The 22,763-nt window shown below is 49.5% G+C and overlaps 1 protein-coding gene across 2 annotated transcripts in view; it reads left to right on the forward strand.

The window, feature by feature from the left end:
- The window catches only part of GAREM1 (GRB2 associated regulator of MAPK1 subtype 1), a 162,677-nt gene that overhangs the window by 60,105 nt on the left and 79,809 nt on the right, over positions 1-22,763 (forward strand). Inside the window, exon 2 of one of the 2 annotated variants that reach the window (XM_079783703.1) lies at positions 1,303-1,443. In XM_079783703.1, coding sequence (XP_079639829.1) covers positions 1,303-1,443 — 141 coding nt within the window. Of the gene's footprint in view, positions 1-1,302; positions 1,444-22,763 lie in introns of those variants that run through there. The other variant, XM_079783704.1, reaches the window with a different exon arrangement.

Consider the following 22,763-nt stretch of genomic DNA (forward strand, 5'->3'; position numbering starts at 1 on the left):
TCAGGGAGTGGATTTCTCTTTCGAAATAGCCTGCCATTGGTTCAAAGGCGAAAAGGGTCCATCAGAATGATTGAAATGGAAAATAATGTTACGTGTATTTAATTGATGGGGATGTTTGGTAGCAGGCCAGAGAGAACTGGCAAAACAGATCAAGTTGCAAAGGAGAAACAGGCTGGTGTTTTCCATGGTGTTTCAGCAGAGACAGACAGGCTTCTTCTTTCAGTTGGTAGCTGTGTCCCGTCGTGTTTAAGAGCAGAAGCTTCGGAACCAATCGGCCCAGGCCCGCATCTGCTCTTGTCCGCTTCTCCAGCCTGTGGCCTCGACATGTCACTTTCCACCTGAGCACCGATTTCCTCTCCGCCCGCCAGGAAGGGATCACACCTCCCTCCCCATTACTGTATTACATGACATAATATGTGCAGAGCATCTAGGTGTTACCTAATGTAAGCACTTAATCTTTGTTTTATAATCGTTGGAATATAATTCTTTAGGTAAAATGAGGCATTTGAAGATCTCTTTGTAAATAATTTAGAAACATTTTTATGGAATCTTGAGTGACATTATCAACATGGCATGGAATTCTTTTTTTATCTATATACTAGAGGCCCGATGTACAAAGATTCATGCAATAGGCCTTCCTTCCCCTGGCTGCCGGCACCGGTTTTCCTCTGGCACCCGGGACCCAGGCCTTCGCTCTGGCCGCCACCTTCTGTCTTTGCTCCTGCCGGAGCCTTCAGTCTTCTCCGCTCCGGCCGGAGTGCCACTTCTGTAGCTCCCTCCGCCCCCCGCCCTCCCCATCATAGCAGGAGTCCCGCCCCGCCCAGCTGCTCCACGCTTTTGTATGCAAATTAACCTGCCATCTTTATTGGGTTAATTTGCATACTCACTCCTGATTGGCTGGTGGGCATTGCAGAGGTACGGTCAATTTGCATATTTCTCTTTTATTAGTTAGCTATTTTATTGATTTCAGAGGGAGAGGGATCGATAGTAACATCATTGATGAGAGAGAATCATTGATCGACTGCCTCCTGCACGCCCCACTCTGGGGATCCAGCGCACAACCCAGGCAGGTGCTCTGACCGGGAATTGAAGCATGGCCTCCTGGTTCATAGGTCGTGCTCAACCACTGAGCCACTTGGAACGTTATTTTTTTATTGCTCATTCTTAAGTGTACGTTTTCTCCTTTCGGGATGATCTGTCAACGTGTGCACTAGTGATGTTCTAACGAATGACATTTTATTGCAGAGGACGGAGTAAGCACCTGCTAATTCCAGGTTTCTTGTGTGAAATTCCGTTTTCTAGGCGAATGCATCGAAGGGCTGCGGGAGAACGACTACCTGCTGATCCACTCGTGCCGCCAATGGACCACCATCACCGCCCACAGCCTGGAGGAGGGGCACTACGTCATCGGGCCGAAGATAGAGATCCCGGTGCACTACGCAGGTGAGACTGCACGGGGCAGGGAGGGGACGGCAGGAGCCTGGAATGTGCTCATGCTAACTTTCTCTCCACGGCGAGAAGACAGGAATTGTCCATAAACTGAGGGTATATGACATAGGAGAAGAAGAAGCAAGCATTTTCTTGTGGCTATTTGATCCGCCATTGAACACATGGATGTGCTGGTACTGTTTGGAGTTTAGATACATCTAGTGGCCTGAATATACTTACATAAATGCAGTTTTTAAAAAAGAATTTTGTTACCCTATCTGTCCTCTGGTACATACAGTGAATTATATAAATGATCTTGACTTTCCTTTTTGTTGTTTTTTGGCTGTTCGTTTTTTTAAAGGTCTGTAGTAGGATCCGTTAGTCAGTTAACTGTAAATTGTGTAGCCTTAGGCTGCTGTGACGTTGTTGAGTGAGGTCGCTCACTCACCCAGGGAGTGTTTTCTTTGGAAAAGGCCCTGCTGTATTTCTTCCCAAGGCCTAGAAGAGCAGCGAGGGGTGTGTGTTCAATAAGTATTGAATGAATGAATGAATGAATGAATGAATGTGATGGTCCCCTTTTGTATCCCTAGCAGTCTTTAATGGCCAGGATGGACTAGGAATCATTCAGCTTCTCAAAAGTTCTTCTTATTAAAAAAACAAAACAAACAAACAAACAAAAAAAGACAAAACAAACAAAAAAACTGTGAGAAAGCATTTCTGTGGCCTGGAACGTTGTCCTCTGGATTCTATTTCTTAGCCATAGGAGTCGCCTTTTGAGAAAAGGAGGCAGGCACAGGTGTGGGGGCACTGCTACTGTGAGGGTGGGACCAGGCCAGAGGGGCCGAGGGTGAGCCGGGGGCTCAGGCTGCCAGTCCCTCCGCGAGTGGGTCCCCAGCTGGTGAGATCCACGCGGGTTCTAGTCTAGCAGGCCCCAGTGTGTGTGGGTCCTGTCTTTTGTGGAAAACTAAAAAGGAAGATGTCAAATTATGCTTCATCAACATACAGTTTTACCTAATCTGTTGTGTTTTTTGTTCTTAGTAGATAGTTTTAGTTTTTCTCCCAAAGGCGAGTTTCATTCGATCGTTTCCGCAAATCTGTTCAGAGGCTCCAGGCTGCCTCCCGCCTGGACTTGTTGCCAGGCCCCCGGGGCTGGTTCTGGTCTGCTTCCCGCTTACCTTCTCTGCTCGGAGGCTGCACCTCCCACTCTAGCTGGATCCGGCACCTCACTGCTTCCCGGACGTACAGGATACTTTTCCATTCACACCATTCCCTGGCCGAACTCGCTTTACCAGAGCCTGCCATTGTGCCCAGGGGGTGCGGGTGACACCTACTGTCCCATGGCCTCCTGCTGTGCTCACTGTGTATCCCCTTCATTGGCGCACGTCTCAGTCTCGTCCAGTTACTGCTTCCTACTGTCACCACTCACCAGTTGGACTGTACCTTCCTAATGAGACCAGATCCAAAAAGCCCTGGTGAGTCCTTTGGCTCTGTACACAAAAGATGTGATTCTTTACGGCTCCAGGCGCTCGATCCAGCCATCTCAAACTAGGCCACCTGTTGGAATTGTCAGGAAAGATTCAAATGACTGATGCCCAGGTCCCAGCTCCAGAGGTTCTGGTTTCATTGGTCTTGAGTGTAGGCTGGGCATCGGGATTTTATAAGCTCCTTCTGTGGTTAAGTTATGCCGCCATGCTCGGGGCTGCTTTTTCTGGAGTGGGCATTCACTCTGTCAGATGGTAAGATGGCCCCGAACACCTGCAAGTATTTGCAAATGTTTAAAAAATTAATGTTCATTCAGCTTCCACAGGGAAGAAAGAGATGGCATGTGTAGCCGCTTACTCCTCAGTTGTGAGGAGGACCATGGGACTGAGCAGGCAGTGTGCTGCAAGTGATACATATTTTTAAGTAAAATTGAAGTGTCGAGACTAAAAGGAAGCATGAACGTAAGTTCCATCACTTTACCTGAAAGGAGAGAAAACATTTTTAATTAGAAAGAAAAACTTGAAACAAGATTGTCTTAGTTCAGGCTCCGATAACAACATACCATAGACCGAATGGACTGTAAACAGCAGGAATGTTTTTCTCTTGGTTCTGGAGTCTGGGAAGTCCAAGATCAAGGCACTGGCACATCTGGAAAGCCCAGTTTCTGGCCTGCAGATGGTCGTTTTCTCACTGTGTCCTCATGTGGTAGAGAGAGACTAATCCTTTCTCTTTTATCTCTCTTCAAAGGGCACTAATCCCATTCGTGAGGGTTCCATCCTCAGGACCTAGTAACACTCCAAAGGCTCCATCTCCAAATACCATCACTTTGGGGATGTAGACGTCAACATCTCATTTTCGGAGGACACTAACATGCATGCCATAGCAAGGACCACATGGTTTATGAGACATTTGATAAGATCATGTCAAAAGACATACTCGGGTGTATTTTTTCAAAGAATTTGTGGATTACCAAGTCAGCCCTTGGAAGAAAGAGAGCATAAAGTAAATTATGGAGACCAGAAATATCACTTACTAGAGGCCCAGTGCACGAATTCGTGCACAGGTGGAGTCCCAAGGGGAGTGGGGGGGGGGGGCAGGATGCGATCGGCCCTCCTGGCGGCGGTGGGACTTCCTTGCCAGCCCAGGATCTGGATCTGTCCCGCTGATGTTTGCACCAATTGTCGGGAGCCTCCTGGCTGCCGCTTTTATATCATTTCTTCCTTGCAGAGTGTCTAGGGAGGGGAAGTGACGGTGGTGCCCGAGGCCGATTTCCAGGAGGCCGGAGGTGCTGGTCCATTGGTGCCTGGCCTGTTCTCCAGAGATTGGACCTGCAGGACTACTGAGGGAGGGAGTGGCTGCTGCCGGGCTGGTGAGCTGCCAGGACAGGTTGGTCAGCTGAGCAACACTCTCACTGTAGGAGCACACTGACCACCGGGGGGCAGCTCCTACGTTGAGGGTCTGCCCCCTGGTGGTCAGTGCACATCATAGCGACCGGTCATTCAGTTGTTCGGTTGGTTAGTCTCTCTGGTTAATTTAGTGCTGTAATTATAATTAGAAGAAACCCTTATTCAAGCATATTTTGCTAATTTGCCAGAATTTCATCTAGGTTGTGCTTCATCTCTCTTTCTTTGAGGAAAACTAATAAATAATTAAAATTTAAGTTGAACAAAGCAATAAACCCCACCAGCTTTGTCATCAACCTCGTTGGGTTTCTGGTTCTGCCAGTTACTCCCTGTATTCCTTTGGGCACGTTACTCAACTTCTGTAAACCTTGATTTCCTCATCTGTGAAGTGGGGGTGACTCCAGGGCCTTTCTCCTAGGGTCGCTGTGAAGACTAAAAGGGGTCACCCAAGTAAAACACCTTCAGAGCAGTCGTCACTGAGTAAGGCTCCACACGTGCTCCTGGTGGTGGTTCTGAAGGTGACGGCAACAGAATGTTTCCCAACACGCACCTCTCTCTTTTGCACCACTAATTACAAGCTAATTACTTCTCTGCTCATTAACGCAAGCGGAACGCTGGTACCCCTCCAAGCTGTTTTGGCTGCTGTTGTTTTGGTTAAACTCTTTATTTTTGAGGTTGCAATAGTATAGTGTATTCCCTTATACCGTTTACCTAGTTTTACACATTTTTACCACCATTGTTTCGTGTTTGTCTTATTCTTTTCCTCCTGTCCTCCCCCTCTTTCTCTCTTTCCACGCACACATTTATTTTTTCTGACTCATTTGAGGGTAGGCAGCCTACCCCCCCTCATACTTCACTGTGTATTTCCTAAGAACAAGGATATTCTCTTACGTAACCACGGTGCTATTAGCAAATGCAGGACATTTAATACTTCCATCTACAGTCCGTGCGCCTGTTTAGTCAGATGCCCCCAAAATGACCTTGGTTGCATTCTTCCCTCCAGGTCAGCATCCAGTCTAGGGCCACTTGCTGTACGTCCCTGTCAGGTCCCTTCAGGACCCTTTCACGGAACAGCCTTCCTGTGTTGCATGACGTGTTTGAGGAACACAGGCGAAGGCCAGGTGTGTCATAGAACAGCCCCTCATGTGGATTTCCGAGGCTCCTCGTGGTAGACCTGGGTTGCGTGTTTTGGTTGGATTGCTGTGTGCGTGAGGTCTCCTCGGACCGTCACATCTGGAGGTGTGACTGTCCCTTTGCCGATCCTGGTGACCTGAGTTTGATCACTTGGCTAAGACATTGTCTGATTTCTCTGCTGTCTTAATACCGTTCACTTTGTGGTTCCTGGAGCATTTGAAGGAAACACTGGGCGATTCTGTAAGCTCGCATCCTGTTCCTTCTCTAGCTCCTCCTCCTCACGCCCGGGGCAGCTGTTCCTGTCTCCCGTCCGATCCCGTTTTCACCGTGAAGGGAAACCGGTGTGTTTCTCCCTAACTCCATCATTCCTTCTTACACGTGTTAGCTGTCATTCCACTGTTGGGAAGAGCTTTTTCTTCTTTTCCATTTGTATGTTCACTTATCATTAGCAGCATGGCATTAGGGTTTCTCCGTTCACTGGGGTAGCATATATTCCTGTTTTCATTTATTTTGATGCTCAAATTGTCCCACATTTAGCCACACGGGTGCAAGCTGGCTCATGTGTCTCTTTGTTTAAGCATGTCCTATTTTCTGAAACAGGTACAGCCATTTTTTTTCCATCAGTCCACTGGTCAGGGCCACCGCACGGTCCTGTTGCAGGCAGCACCCTCCTGGGGGGTCTCTGTAGGTGGGGTCCCTTGGAATCGGGCCGAGCCCAGTGGGGCAGCCATACACAGCTCTGCTCACACACATTCTGCCAAGTAGCTAAGTCAGCATTTTTATAAAATCGCAATTCAGAGTGCTTTTCCCAAATTCTTTATCAGACATTTCCATGTGAAAAGACTGTCATAAAACTTGGAGAAAAGATCAATGTGACTTGAAGTTTTTATCAGAATTGCACTCTGATCGGGTGGTAATAAGATCGCCTTATTATTCGTTGTGCTTTTGGGGGGGGGGGGGAAATAAGACTTCCCTCGTTCTGGCAAAGTAAGTTTTTCGTTTTGGATAGAAGGCGTTGTCTTGGTAGAACAAACAGTTGATTCTGAGCGAGAGAATGTGTTCAGTCAGCACCGCGGGTTTTGCTAACAGTGGAGAAACCACTCAGGAGGAGTGGGCAGAGTGTGGAGGAAAGCGATTGCTGCTTTCACCCAGGATTTATCCAGAAGGCATCGCAGATCAGTTTTAGGTAAACTTCTAACTCCTCGATGCTCCCCAAAGGGCAGTGTTTCCTGAGAAATGTACGGTACAGAAATCGGAATTTTTCTGCATTCTGCGTACTCAGACCAGCTAAATACTGCTTGGCACTTTATCAGACAGTTAACCCACCCTGCACCCCCCCCCCCCCCAATGATCCTGATTTATTAAACAACAAGAAAACCTGTTTTAAAAAATTTTAAACCCAGTGCCACTGAACTATAGCATGAGTTTGTAAAGGCGAATGACTTTCATGTTGCCGTTCATATGTCTGGTCATCAGATTCCTTCCGTCTCTGCCGCTCAGAGAGGCCAGGCGAGCCGCCCACGTTGGTTACCACTAAAGCTCATGGCTCAGGGTCCCTCCTTCCTGCTGCCCCCTTCTGCGGCCTTCAGCGCAACGTGGTCCTCACGATTGGGCCTTTTCCCCTTTAAAACGAACATAATCAGGCCCCTAAAAACCTGGAGAGGCCATTGCTTCTGGCACTTTCTTTGCCCTCCGAAGCTCCGTTTCCGACCTGTAAAGTGGGATGTGCCTTGGGGATGTCAGGAGAGCCTCCGAGGCCTGAGTGTGTGAATGCCTCCACAGCTGCCTGGCAGCGAGGAGCACCCAGGAAGTGTCCCCGCCTCAGGGTGCCCCTCCTGGGAACCGGATGGACCAGAATGGGAGGCTCCGCGGCCCCGCGGCCGTCGGTGGGAGAAGCAGCGGCTTGGGGCTGAGGGTGTGACAGTGTGCATCAGGGAGGGAGGCGCTGTCATCATGATGAACAGAGTGCTACCTGCACGGACGCATCCGAGATAAAGCCCAGCCCGTTTGGCTCTATTTTCACGTCCCATCTTCCTGCAAAGCCGGCGAAGCTAGAACAAGCTCACATGGTCTCAGCCCCGTCTTCCCCGCGCCATGATCTACAGAAATAAATGGGGGTGCGAGGGAGTGCTCACGAGTCTGCGAGGCCTGACTCAGCACGCTCCTGGGTTTCCGTCTGCAGAGCCTGTTGAAACACACACACACACACACACACACACACACACACATATACACACATACACATATACACAAATACATACACAAACACACACATACATACACACACACATATACACACATACACATATACACAAATACATACACAAACACACATACAAACACACACACACACACACCACCAGACATGGAGATGTTCTCTGTCTCTCGGGCAGAATTATCTAACATGACCTTGAGTTGTAATTACCGAACAAAAGGAAATGTCGAAACAGGCTAATTTTATTCCCCTGGCTTGTGAGTTTAATTAGCATGAATCATCCGCCTGCACAGTAACTCCGAGTGTTGAACAACACTCTGTGCGCCGTCCCTGTTACGTTGGATCACGCGTACGTGGTAAATGGGCATCCACCAAACCTCCTCTGGAGAAGTTCCCAAGGACAGGTACGGTTGCTAAGGAGCATCACCCCAGCCGGTGTTGCCAGCAGTGAATATTAGATACCTAAGGACCAGTTTTTATAATGGAATCTTCCTGTCCCCGCTAGCAGTCACTCTGATGTGTTTGCTGCTTCCTATGTTCTGGGCGCTTTGGTTTCTGCATTAACTTTCACCACAATCCCATGAGGCGGGTTCTCATTTTGCACAAGCGCAAACTGAGGTTTAGAGGTGGCACGCATGTCGGAATATTACACAGCTGATCGGTGTGATTGGAACCCATGATCTGGTGTGCCCCAGGCCTCCTTCCCCCACCTCTGGTCCCCGGAAGGTGTTGGGAGTCACTTCCCACCCCAAGGCATCGAACCACCCGGAGAGAGCTCTAGAATGAGCCAGTCCACCAGAGCGTTCACCGGGCTCCCCTCCCCCACACAGCCCTCGGGGTCATTAAGTACCGACATCTTATCCCGGCCTTTCCCACAGTTACACGTCCTCCGCCTCCAGGTGACATTCCCATCTGAGTAAATTACCGGGAAGAATGCAAAGCTCCAGCCCGCAGAGCCCTCAGGACAGCGAGCTGGGGGTGCACCCAGGAGGCCATCCCGGGGGTGATGGACCCTGCAGGTGTGACTAAGGAAAGCGCGGTCCTCAAAAGGGAACAAAAGGGAGGAAATCAGATTATAACGGGGGTAAATGTGTGGGAAGTGGGACTGCACACAGGATCAGCTAATTTTGTCAAGATCTGTTTGAGGGAAGCCCGGAGACAGACAAGGGAGCTTCTGAAGTTCATCTTCTCAGAAGAACGGAGTCAGGAGATCTTTCTAGTTTAGGAAGAATGATTCAGAAGAGAGAAGAGGGGGGACTGATTGATATAATAGCTTGGTGTCTGGGAAATTGTCTTTGCCTTTTTTTTTTATCCCCAAGAGAGACAGTTGTGATTCTCTCCTACTCCACTTCTTGACTAAATGAGGTTCTTTTTTTAGCTGGTTTAATATGGTGTTTGTGATCAAAGGTTAGGTGGGTGTATCTTTCACATTTGGGTATTCAGCCTGGTATTTAAACTCAAAACAAGGATGAAGACATTAACCTTTGATAGAAGAATGACTTAAGGGTTGTTACCAACCTTTCTGATCTCGCTTCTAAATGCTTGAGAATAATCACCCAAGGAAGTTTGAATTTGATTGATATTCACGATGAGATGATATTAGGGAATTATTTTGATTTTGATCATGTGACACTAGTATGATAGTTACGAAGGAAAATACTTCCATTTTTTTAGAGGCACATACTGAATTATTAGGGGAGAATTGTGATTAAAATTCGTAAAATACTTAGCAAAACCCCCATAAAAATAGAAGAATAATTGACAAACTGGTAAAGTTGTTCAATCTAGGTGAAGGGTCTATGGGTGTTCACATTCCCCTGATTTCCTATATGCTAGAAAATTTTTGTAATAAAAAGGGAAAAGTTGACCTGACATAGCAGCCAGAGACACAGTTCATCGTATTGTAGAACTATAAGTGGTGTTCTTACCAAACCACTCTGCCCCTTCCTTCAGTCCTGCTTACATTACAGTCGTCAGTAATTTCTGGGAGAAGGAAAGAGGGTTTCATTCTTTCACTGGGTTGATTGGTTCTGGTGTGAAGTGTGTGTGGGAACCGTCAATGAAAGGTGAACTGAGAAAGACATGATTCTATTTCCCTAGCCTGGTGGGACCGTCCACTGGTGGCTTCCTCGGCGGACCTGAGTACTCACAGCTCTCTCTCTCTCTCTCTCTCTCTCTCTCTCTCTCTCTCTCTCTCTCTCTCTTTCTCTCTCTCTCTCTCTCTCTCTCTCTCTCTCTCTCTCTCTCTCTTTCTGTGTGTAGGTGGGGGAAAGAAATTTTCTTTTATTAATTTCCAGGGGCTCACCCTTGTTGTTTGTAGTGATTTCAATATAAAGGGGTAAAGAGAGGGGGGGTGTGGTTGTGTGTGTTTGTGTGTAAATTTGGGGAGAAAGACATTAGTTTCTTTTTAAAATAAGAGCTTTATGGGAGATATGGAAAGGGGGAGCATGAGCAAATGCAGTGGGAAGTTATTGGGTGCCCTATAGTGTGGCTTTTCTCCATCTACAAACATTAGTGAAGTCGCTTGAATAAAAAATCTGGGAACCCCTCGATGGCGCTTCTCACATTTTACGCTGCGGACTCTCAGAACGCTTGCAGATCACCTGCCAACAGGAAACCGAGGACCAAGAAAAGAAAGCGAAACAGAAGCTCTGGCCCGTAACAGGGTGGTGCATGGGGTGCAGAACTCCCTGCCGCGTGTGTGTGGGAACCGAATGGAAAGTTGGAGCGCACTGTAGCCTCTGAGAGATGCGATGGGCATCGGGCGGAAAGCTTGGACAGGCTGATGGAGTGTTTCCGGCGCGGGTGGGGCTCGCTGACTCCGTCACTCAGTTTCCGTGTGGGAGGTGTGCCTCCCAGAGGTAGTGACCTTCTACAAGGATCCCTTTCAGCTTTCAGGAATCGCTCAGAGCTTTGGGGTTTATTTTTCCCTTTGCGGAAGGCAGGCGGAGGAGTGCCTTCCAAAGCGGGTTGCTGTGCTGGTGAAACCTCCTGCCGTCGCTCCCCTCCGTTTCTCAGACCTAGGACCCCTGACCTTGTGTGTCAGTGGCCGGTGACCCCGAGCGCTGGCCTCCTGTGACACCCCTCGCCCATCAGGTGGCTGTCAGCTGTGCTCATATAGAGAAGGACAGCGAACCCCATGCACCAGGCAGGCGCTTCTGACCTTCAGGCCCGAGGAGAGGGGCTCAGACACTCACACGTGCGTCTGCGGGAAGGTGGCCATCGCCAGGCCTCCAACCTGTCAGAACTGGTGGATGGGACATCCTGGGGCTTGGCCCTAAGAGAGAGTCCAGCCAGGGAGTGAGCGTGAGACAAGGAAATCCACACAGAGCTTTGCTTTCTGGACATCCAGCACCCCTGTAGGTCAGTGCAATGTGGTGGCACCTGCATGTGACGTGGCCGTGTCTCCCTTCGCGGCCTTGTGTCTCCTGAGTCTGATGCTCAGGTGTGTCCCTTCCAGCCCTGACACCGGCCCCCCGTGGGCTGGCTCCCAGGCAGGAAGCTGGCGGTCACTGGGCGGGGTGTCAGGCCTCTGTCCGCCTCGGGACCCTGCGGTCAGCACATGGACGGCGGGCCTGTCTGCGGGGGGGCGGTGAGGGCCTCCACGGGAACCCGGGGAGAGGGCGGTCCGGACAGAGCAGCAGCCTGGACAGAGGTTGAGGGGAAGACGGCTCAAATCGCTTGTCAGCTGGAGGGGAAGGAGCGGTAGGAAGCAAGGCTGCACACCTGGCTGGGAACAAGCATGAAGGAGTGTGAGTGCTGGGAGGACCAATGGGAACTGTGATCTCTGGGCCTTGGGGTGGGGGAGGGGGGGATCCCTCACATGATCTTCATTTTGGAAAGATTCCCGGAGGCCCCCTCACCGCCTTCCCCCCCCCCCTCCTCCCCACTGGTGTGTCATGGAGGTGAGAAGGTGAGAGAAACCGGATGGAAAGTTGCTGAGACAGCTCTGATGAGAGATACCGAGCTGAGCGGCTGAGGGATGCTGATGAAGTAAGCGCTGACATCTAGATGGAGGAACAAGGCAGCAGGAGGGAGATCGTCTGAGATTTGTTTTGTGGCGCTGGGCCCGTGCGGCACGCTGACCCTTGGCCTCCTTTAACCTTGGAAGCGGCCCCTTTCTAGTGAGGGAGCCAAGGCGGGGGTCGTCGCCGAGGTCCCACAGTCCGTGGGTGGTGACGCCGAGATTCACACCCAGAGTGCTCACCCGGGACCTGCCCCGCGGCCGGAGCAGGGTCCCAGGAGCCTCCGGGTTGGGGTGTCCCGTCTGCAGGGAGTTCGCTCCATGCGTTTTGGATGTGAGCCTTGGGCGGCAGGTGGGGCTGCCCTGTGGCTAGCGCATTGCCTAAGTCAGGTGGGTGTGAAAAAGAACCCCCTGCTGTGCGTGGGGGCTGCCCCAGAGGCTCTCAGCGGGCTGCTCAGTCAGGAAGCAGGTGAATCTCGGCCATGAGATGGCATGGCCACGCGGCTGTCATTGTTCTCCCTGTTTTTCCATCTTCCCCACCTGCGGCCTTCTGGTCAACCACAGGATCTCACCCTCTGCCCCGCTAGCAGGGGAAGCTCACACATTCCATTGGGGGCGTGCAGGCTGGCCTTCTAGGTGTTTCCCAGGTGTGAGCAGGTAGGGGAAAGAGCAGTCCTTCTGTCTGAACAAAAACCCCACGTCTGGATTACCAGCACAGTCACCTGTCTGCGTGTAAAGAAGAAAGACATTTCAGCTGAATCACACTTCCTGTTGGGTGGAACTTCACTTCGCCTCCTACATACACACCACATCATTGAATAGAGTGAGTGACTTTTCTCTTTTTTTAATAATGCTTTTCATTTCGTTATTTTTTAAATCCTCACCTGAAGACATGCTTTGAGTGAGGAAGGGAGAGAGAGAGAGAGAGAGAGAGAGGCATTGATGTGAGAGAGAAATATTGATCGGTTGCCTTCCGTACCTACCCCAGCTGGGGATAGAACCCACAACCCAGGTATGTGCCCTGACCCACAATTGAACTGGAAACCTTTCTGTCCTGACGCTCAACCAGCTAGGCAGCAAGTGAGTAGCCTTTTTTGTGAGGTCGAAGGAAAATCAGACAATGCATTTTACCTGTTGCAGGAACCATTAAGAAATTAGCTTGTCTAATGGTTGAACAGTGGAATACATGAACAGGTATTAAATTGCATGTCATTTACCATTTAGAGTTGTTCTCAAAGGCACATATTATACAGGAGTTTTTGTTTTTAGAATCATTCAGTCATTTTCTTTTTTGCCTTTCATTACTTTTTTATCTTCCTTCATCATCTTGACATTACATATATTTACATATATGTGTATATATTACAGTTAATGCAAAGTTCGTTTTTGTTGGAGCTATATTGTTTTGCTTGAATCCTAGGAAGGGTCTAGCATAAGATGAGTAATTGATGATTATCAGTTTGGATTAAATAAGCTAGTGGTAGAATATTATCATATTACATGGGCACATGCTATCAAGGAGAATATTGCTTGCCCGGGAGGTGAGAGCTAAATCATTGCTCCAAGAACACTTAAACCTGCAAATTCCAGGAAGCTGTCTACTTAGGGTACAGATACAGGATACGAAGGGGGTGGTATGTGATGACAGAACAGTGTGCAAAACAGGCTGACGGCCAGCAAAGGAATGTATGAACCACGCGACCTCACGAGGTGACAGAGTGTCACCTTTCCGGCATCTACTTGAATGTTCCTCAGGTCTTTGAAGACCATGCGTGAAACATCTGATAGCAAATTCATGGCGTGAACACCGGGTTCATGTTCTTCCGCGGAAGCCTGAGCATTTGACATATGAGAGCTCAACCCCGTCTTATCACTGCTGCTATGAAGCTGCTGGAACCACATGCCCGGTTCTAAGCTTTGGCCAAAGCTCGCAGCCAGTGTATTGGCAACATGAAATGAGTAAGTACAACGTCCACCAATAATGAGTGGCTGCATAGTTTATTCGGAGTGAGTACCAATCTGTTCCTTTGCCAGAAAGTCTTATCGGTGGCTTTATAAGGCCTTGAAGACTGATTTGCAAAAATAATGTAGGCATCTTCTCATAAATGACAGTGAATCTGGTTCCCGGTAAAGCGGGCGGTGGAAAATTACCGGGTTGAAAACAGTGAGGACAACAACACACAGTGACCTACCTCAGTGATGTTCTCACGGAAATATGTGCGCGTGGGCAGCCAGAGCATGCTGGGAGACAGCTGGTCCATTTTGGCTGCTCCTTATTCTCAGGTGGCTTTGCTGGTAAAAAGGTATGTCCTCAAGACCTGAAAAATTTACTTCTTCTCGCTATTTCTTGTCAGAGTCTTGGGAAAATGTGAAGGAAGAGAAAATGTAGATATATATTTTTTTAACTTTTCTAAAACTTGACCAAACCAGAAAAGGAAAGTCTTCTTTATCTTCGACACCATTTCCCACTTGTTTCCATGAATGAATTCATGGAATTCCCTGATTCATTCTGTTCCCTGGAGAGCTCAGCCTACGAGACTTGGGAAGTGATGGGCCCAGCAGGACGCGCCCCTTACCCGTCATCTCCTTTGACCGTCCCCCTGAAGAACCTGTGGGTTGCGAGTGGCCTGCTTTGCCCTTGGAGGTCCACGTAGTCTTGTCTACTGTCTCCCAGGTCCCCGTGACTCCACCTGTGTCTGTCCAATGGTGGTGGAAAGAAGTCTCCTCCCCTCCATACAGAACTTGGTTTTTACCTGAGTCCATAGTATTTCCTTCTGTGAAAACATGTCTATTAAGTCAGGAAGAGGTGAGTTTTGACCTTCTAAGTAAGAGACGGGCTTATCTTCCAGGTTGATAGAACAGTTTTCTGTGTCTCCTCCGGCTAGGCTCCTTGACTATCGAGTTCTTCATTTTCTAGTTGAAAATGAAAGCTCAGATGTTTCCTCTACTGATGGCTAGGATAATGCAGTAGGAGGGAAACTGGCTTAAGAAGAGTGAGAAGGCGAGGAGAGAGCCGTCACCAAAGTGTGACGCTGCTTGTGTCTGTGTCCCTCTACAAAAAACAAAAACAAAAACACGACATGACACACCGTTTTTTTCATTAACAACCCATGCCAGGCTGCCTTCTCTGCAAGTCCTTGGGGGATGCCTTTTCTGAGTTACAATCCTGACCTCTTGCCCCATTTCCTGGTGGAGCAAACCCAAGCCAAGTCCTGTGGCCGCTCCGCGGACGGGGCCAGTGGAACCAGTATTCCCAGCCTTGTTGACATTGCCTCGCACACAAGAGAGCTTTGTGTGCTCTTTGTTGTGGTGCTGAGACAGGGGCAGGTGTGGGAGCCTCGCAGGGTGGAACTCGCCCTCTGCGGTGACTCACTGGGTGCCACTCGGGGTGTATGTTGTCAGCACCCCCTTGCGAGGGGGTGGTTTGCCCTCAGAGGTACCGCTCCTAGGGCCCTACTCACACGATTGCATGTTTAACCCCTGGAAACGTTCCAAGTGGGTGATTGCTCTCCTCCTTCTAAAAAGCAATCGGATTGGGGGGGTGTCTGTTCCCTTCCTCAGAAGTCAGACCCAGATCGGTTTTGTCAAAGGGGAGGGTAGGTCACAGGAAGGTCTTGGGTTTTGATGTAGAAGAGAGACTATGCTTTCGTGCATATGCTTGTGATTGTGATAACTTAGAGTGGTTTCGGTGTAAAGATATAATTCACTTTATTAGAACATAATAATCTCAGCAATAAGTGAACTTTGTATCTGTGCATCATTACATGTGTATGTATGTATATATCTACATTTATGTACATATATATATATATATATATATATATATATATATATATATATATATATACTAGAGGCCCAATGCATGAAATTCGTGCATGGGTAGGGTCCTTAGGCCTGGCCGGCGATCAGGGCCGATCTGTGAGGCGACAGGCAGGGCAATGGGGGTAGTGGGAACCCCTGCTGGCACCCGCCTTGGCTGGCCTGGGACCTGAGGGCTGGGGGCAGCTCCTGCATTGAACGGCTGCCCTCTGGTGGTCAGTGCGCATCATAGCAACCGGTCATTCCACCTATCGTTTCACCGTTCAGTCCATTTGCATATTAGGCTTTTATTATATAGGATTATATAGGATATACATGAACACAGAGGAATTATGAAAGTGTTGGCTACCAGAAGGTCGTGAAATTTCAGCTGATTTAAAAACAAACCAACCCAAACCAAATCCTGCTTTTAACCCTATTTCTCCATCTAACAGCTCCTCAGCCAATGATCTCTGCTCCCTCTTATTCACTTTATAACTCATTATGGCCGGACTCTCGTTTAGTAACTTCTTGAAATAGCTTTTGCTCAGGTCCTTGGTGCACCCCACTTTCTCCGTGATGAACATTTTCCATCCTTCCTGGGCTGGGTCTTCCTACCACATTTGAAACTATTTGCTTTTTTCTCCTTGAAATCCAGGACCACTGTGCTGCCGGGACATCCCCACGTGCTCCTGGCCCGTCTCCAAGCTCACCCTCAGCGCGGCCCCTCCCCTTCCTCCCGGAGATAGGTCTTCAGGAGTGTCCCACTCAGCTCAGGGCAGCCGACTCCAGAGTCACCTCCGCCCTTAAACCTGCTCTCCTTCCTGCATCCTGTTGGGTGGCATCGCCACCCGAGCCAGAGAGCCGGGAGCCTTCCCACCACTTCCTCCCCCACATCCTGTGGCTCCAGGTCCCCCGGAGTCTATCTTCTCTGCATATCAAATGCGTCCTTCTTAACAAGCATGTTTCTGCCGCCCTGATTCAAAGCCTTCGAACGGCCTCCAGTTTCGTTCCCCTAAAATGTGCTGCCCACACGGTAGCCAGTGTGCAGCCACGCAGAGTTTTTCACTGAACCACCGTACACCTTTGCTTCAAACCCTTTCGCGGACCCCCAGGCCAACAAGCGGAAGTCAGCAGGACCAAGTGCGGTGCTCTGTGACCCCAGTCCTGCCGCCCTGGGGGTGGCCCTGCTGTGCCCCGCCTTTGGCCTGCTCTCCCCACGACATGCAGGGGTCACCCGTCGTCTGGGGAGCTCTCAGGTGCCTCCCGGGGCTCCTGTTCCCCTGTCTGCGATGTGGTACATTGACAAGGATCTTCTCCCCAGTTCATCTTGAGTTCTCGGAGGGCAAGTACCGATTCTGCTGCGTGTCTCGCGTGCCTATCAGAGGACCTGGCGTGCATTTAGACAGGGATCCAGCCCTAACCGGTTTGGCTCAGTGGATAGAGCGTCGGCCTTCGGACTGAAAGGTCCCAGGTTCGATTCCGGTCAAGGGCATGTACCTTGGTTGCGGGCACATCCCCAGTAGGAGGTGTGCAGGAGGCAGCTGATCGATGTTTCTCTCTCATCGATGTTTCTGGCTCTCTATCCCTCTCCCTTCCTCTTTGTAAAAAATCAATAAAATATTAAAAAAAAAAAAAAAGACAGGGATCCATGACGTGTTGATGTGGTTTGGTGGCGAGGAAGAGTTGGGATGTACAGAGGCTGTAAACAGCAGGTAGTCGGACATAATCTTGGTACGACCTTGGCCGCTGTTATTGGCAGCCAGCCTGAGGGATGCGGGTGACAGAAATTGAGCTTGAGCAGTTTAAAGCGGCACACTCAATATGTAACCTTCCCTCGTAGCACTTCTCGGCCTATTGGCGAAGGTCAAGTGTAAACTTCCCCTGTTGTAGGCACTAGGCAATATTTCATTTACCTTGAAATTTTAAATACAAGGAAAATACGAACTTCGGTGTCAAAAGAGTGTGGCTTGTAAATTGAGGAACACTGGCTTCAGGAATTTCACAGAACGTGACTGTAAACATTGAGAGCTATGCCTATGGTTAAACTTAATCTTATAGCTTTATAAGCATGTCGGTATAAACTATGTGGTCACGTTTACTTTAAAATTGCCACGGAGTAGTGTGTGCTAGTAAATGACCAGGTAGTGGGAACTTTTATAATGTTCTTCATCTAGTACCTGTATAGGTAACATCTTGTCTGCTGAACTTTCTGAAGATGTCCATAGCCACTCACGGCTCAAAGAGAAGGGTTATCTTGTTCATCCCTGAGGTTCACAGTGGAAGGAAGTGAGAGGCACACGTGGCCAGCATCAGATGCCGGGCCAGCGGCTGGGCCACTGCACAGTCTTCTGCTCATTATTTTCCGCGTGATCTGGACAAACCCATCTCCAGGGAGGAATGACGCCGCAGCAATGACAGTGTTGGGGGGACGTTGGACGAACTCACTGGGACGAATTCACTGCAGGCCATCAGGAAGTAATTCAAGAAGGAGTCTTGACTCTGAGTGATACCTGACCCAACCCCCCTCCCCAATCCTTGATATTTTCTTCTGTTTGTTTTTATTGATCTTTTCCATTAAGCACATTGATGATTAGCAACCATACGATTACCATTCTCCCCATTTAAAGCTCTAGGGCCGTGTTCGGCAAACCGCGGCTCGCGAGCCACATGCAGCTCTTTGGCCCCTTGAGGGTGGCTCTTCCACAAAATACCACGGCCTGGGCGAGTCTATGTTGAAGAAGTGGCGTTAGAAGAAGTTTCAGTTTAAAAAATGTGGCTCTCAAAAGAAATTTCAATCGTTGTCCTGTTGGTATTCGGCTCTGGTGACTAATGAGTTTGCCGACCACGGCGTCTAGGGGGCTTGAGACAGGTATAGATCTGTGACCTCAGCGAGGGTCCCTCTGCGGGTGCAGAGGAGAAGGAAGGCGTGGCGGCCCTCAGCAGCTCTCTACGCGCTAAGCTCTCCCCCGGAGCACACGGGGTGCTTTCACCTCGCGGACTCCAGCCGCGTGGGTCATCGCTCAAATCCACGATGTGAGGGGCCTCCCAGGCCTTTGTTTCTCCCCCCACAGCTTTCCAGGAAGCCGTGAAGTGGGAACGTGCATTCGCAGTTACTGTTGCCTTGCACTCCCCCTCGGGGCGCGGGGTAGCAGACAGGGGGCCAGGACCGTGGTGTGGGAGCTAACTGGTGGGGGAGGACATTGGAAGGAGCGTCCGATGCCTCGCCTTCCATGCCGCCTTCCCCAGGAGACGGTGGAGGCGCTCTGTCCACAGCAATGGGGCCCTGGTCCCCCTTCTGAAGGGACCCCGTTGCTTTGGGTGCTGAGCTCCGAGGCAGGTGCTCTTGGGTAGCGGTGGTAGACGAGAGTGCTCGGCGATGCCTTTGCCGCTTGGTTTTACTGATATTATTGTTGCCAGGGATGCGGTTTCTCGGGTTCCTGATGGAAATGCAGAGCTGACTGCTGGCAAGCCAAGCATGGTGTGTGACGTGAGGCGGGGGCGGAGGGGGGAGGTGGTGGGGGGGGGGGGAGCATGTGAAGGAGTGAGAGAGGGTGGCCAGGAACGAGCTGGGAAAGCAATGCGGGCTGGGCTGTGGGGGTCCTCATAGGGCCGCATCCAGTCGTTAAAATGCATCCTTTAACCACGTGGCACTTAGCCCAGCGTCTGAGAGACTTTGTGACCTCATAGATGCAGCACAGCCCGCGATCCAGGGGCTATCCTGAGGCAGGAGGGAAAGGACTCTGTGTTTCTGCTGTGCAGCGTTTTTGCCGGACATTCCATGCCTGTTACTCCGTGTCACCCACCGTGACACCTTGCCTACAGCTGTGACGATGCACATTTCACGGAAGGGGGACACAGTTTTGAAATAATCAGGATAGCTCCCTTCCGGCCAGTGTTCCTCGTCGTTAGCAGGCATTTATCGATGAAGCATTTTCCCTGTGGGGGGCCAAGCACTGGTGATACGAGGAAGAGGCCAGCCAGCAGTGTGACTGCTCTGTATGACACTGTAATGATGGACACATGTCATTACCCATTTGTCCAAACCTGAAGACCGCACACACCCAGAGGGAACTCTTGTGTCAGCGGTGGATGTTAAGGATGTATCATGTGGGTCCATCCTTTGGAGCACATGGAACATTCTGGAAGATTGTGGTGATAACAGGGGATGCTATGCATGTGTGGGGCAGGGGTTCCTGGGAAATCTCTGTACCTTGTCAATGTTGCTGGGAAATGAATGCTGCTCTCTAATATATTAGATTTTTTTAAAAACACGCAAGTAGATGGATTTACCTGGAGTTGAAGATTCGTTTAGGAGTGAAAATCTCAAACTGGTCCTATCCTCTGTGGCTCTGCCTGGTCTTCCAGGAACCCCGCTCTTCTGTCTCCCCCAGGAGCCCCGGGTTAATGTCACCTCCCCTGTGAAGCTACCCCCCCGCCCCGCCCCGGGCAGTTAGCCACCCCTCCTGTGAATGAGCTGGCCCTCCTACCTCCACGGAGCCTTCGCTTCGGGCGGTTATTACTGTTCATGTGTGTCTCCCTGTCTTGCTCATGATTGGGCTTGGACACTGTTTATCGTACTCGTAGCCCTAAACCTAGGAGAGAGCCCAGCATGGCAGTGCTCCATAAATGAAAGAGAAGTAACCTCAAAACCAGACCAAGTGCAGGTCATTGCTCAAATGGGGTATATTTCCTGTCCATCGATGGGATTTGGGCTATCCTTTGATGTTATATATACCCTGAGTGGCCAGATTATTATGACCTCTGAACGCATAATAATCTGTCTACTCAGTGTATATACTATATAATAAAAGGCTAATATGCAAATTGTCCCCTCTACCAGGAGTTCGACCAGCAGGCAGGCTGGCCAACTGCCCATGTCCCCTCCCCCTGGCCAGGCCCCACCCATGCACAAATTCATGCACCGGGCCTCATATGTGTGTGTGTGTGCGCACACACACACACACACTGAGTGACCAGATTATTATGCGTTCAGAGATCATAATAATCTGGCCACTCAGTGTATATATCTGAGGAGAAGAAAAAGGCTTAGTCTGAGCCTTCTACTCACAGTATTATCCTAGTCTTAGACACCCAGTCCACTGCCTCTGAATGTGTAGTGAGGAAAAGGATGCTCCTACCCAAATCAGCTGGTATTGCTTGTGTATACATATCTACTAAGCATGTTCTACCCGTCAGGAATCAGTATCTGATGTCATCCTAAGCATGATGCTATTAGTTAGGTGGTATTTTTTAAATACTGTTTGAAAACAGCAGTTGATCAGTTTTATTTAAATAGACTACTGTCTTGGGCTTTGCAGAAAATGAAAGGATTTTCACAGACATTTTAAAAGAAAGTGATTACTGTTTTCACTTTGCGTGGGCTTTTGTTGTTGTTGTTATTGTCGTTGGTTTTGTTTGACTTGAATCAATTTGAAAAACCTAGAATTCTCGTTTATAAATGAAGAACATCAGCACTGCTGGATGGCTCAGGAGTGGGGAGGGGTTTGGGGAGAGTATGTTGTTCCAGTAGCTTCCCAACTTGCACTTGTCCATGTAGCCCAGTGGTCGGCAAACGCATTAGTCAACAGAGCCAAACATCAACAGTACAATGATTGAAATTTCTTTTGAGAGCCAAATTTTTTAAACTTAAACTTCTTCTAACGCCACTTCTTCAAAATAGACTCGCCCAGGCCTTGGTATTTTGTGGAAGAGCCACACTCAAGGGGCCAAAGAGCTGCATGTGGCTCGCGAGCCGCAGTTTGCAGACCACTGATGTAGCCTAACATCAATAACTCTTCTCTGTTTTAAAATTTTTTAAATAAAAAGAACTAGCCTGGCTGGCGTGGCTCAGTGGTTGAGCGTCAACCTATGAACCAGGAGGTCACAGTTTGATTCCCGGTCAGGGCACATGCTCAGGTTGCGGGCTCCGTCCCCAGTATGGGGCGTGCAGGAGGCCGCCGATCAGTGATTCTCTGTCATCATTGATGTTTCTATCTCTCTCTCGCCCTCTCCCTTCCTCTCTGAAATCAACAAAAATATATTTTTAAAAAAATAAAAAGAACTCGGAGCTTTCGGAGTGGGGGTTCTTACATGCAGGGTGTGTAGTGTGAAGTGTGTGACCCCGAGAGGGTGATGATACGGAGTTTCTCGACCTTGCCCTCACCTACTGGCAGTGCGTGCTGTAGCACTGAGGACCTGGACTCCACCCGCGGCTTTTTCCGGAGTGTGTGTAGGGCTGTCTCAGCCACGAAGAGCTGGCAGCCCAGTTGTGGTATGTAGACCTCCCAGCGAGCTGGAAGCAAAATAGAATTTAAGTCGCTCTTCCTTGTTGCATAACTGCCAGCTGACTCTAGTGCTTAGTTTTAGTTCATGCCGTTCGCCCTAGTGTATCTCTCATTGTGATGTCGCCGTTACACGTTATTGTGAAGTGGGTGAGGGAGAGGATTAAAACCTGCCCTGTCACGGCTTTCCAGGAGACCAGCGCTTGAGGTTTTCGAATGGATGGATCCTAGCGAACAAGAATGTTTCTCTTTTACGTACAGGTCTCTTCCTGTCAATAAGTATATAATATATTTTAGAAACTTTCCTCTTGGCCTTCTCCTGGGTGGCCTTGGCCATGACTTTATTTATAAGTTCATTTATGCAGCAAATATTTCTTGAGGACTTTTCCTTCAATGCCAAGCCACTGCACAGATCACGGGAACACAAGGAAATCAGGAGCTTACTCGCCATTACAATGAAAGGTAGTGAGCAGGACTAGGGAGGGGAACACGGCTCCAGAACCTTCTAGAAAGGGCCCCTGACTACACTAGGGGCGAGTTGGTGGAACTACAAGGTGGCCCAGGGGTGGGGGAGGTGGGGTCAGGGAGAGAGGTGTCATAGGCAGGGAGAGATGGCGGTATATGTCAATGGAATAAAATTACACATTGGAAACTACTGGAGCCAGTGATTTGAAGAAGAGGAAGTGGGGAGATGACAATTATAAACAGGCGTCCGATCTGGAGGACTGTCGGTGATGTACTGAGGCCTGGAGGCTACATCTGAGGAATATGTGTAAAGGGGCTCTGGGATCCCCTCCTCTGTAAGGCCTCCCCTGTCTGCAAGTGGGATTCCTCCCTTCACATTGACACATCGGGTGCATTCCCTTCAGAGGTTAACTCTACCTTAGAGCAATCACACCTCTTTTGCGTATTTTAATGGTGTTGCTTCCCTCCTTATGAGCCCCAGGAACTCAGAGGAAGGCCTTGGATGAGGTGGGTGGCAGAAGTGGTAGAAAACCAAAGGGCAGTGGGGGTGGGAGGCAGGCAGGGTCCTGAGGTGAGATGGTGGGGGGAGG

This window comes from Cnephaeus nilssonii (genome assembly GCF_951640355.1).
Source record: "Cnephaeus nilssonii genome assembly, chromosome: 11".
NCBI classification, from domain to species: Eukaryota; Metazoa; Chordata; class Mammalia; order Chiroptera; family Vespertilionidae; genus Cnephaeus; species Cnephaeus nilssonii.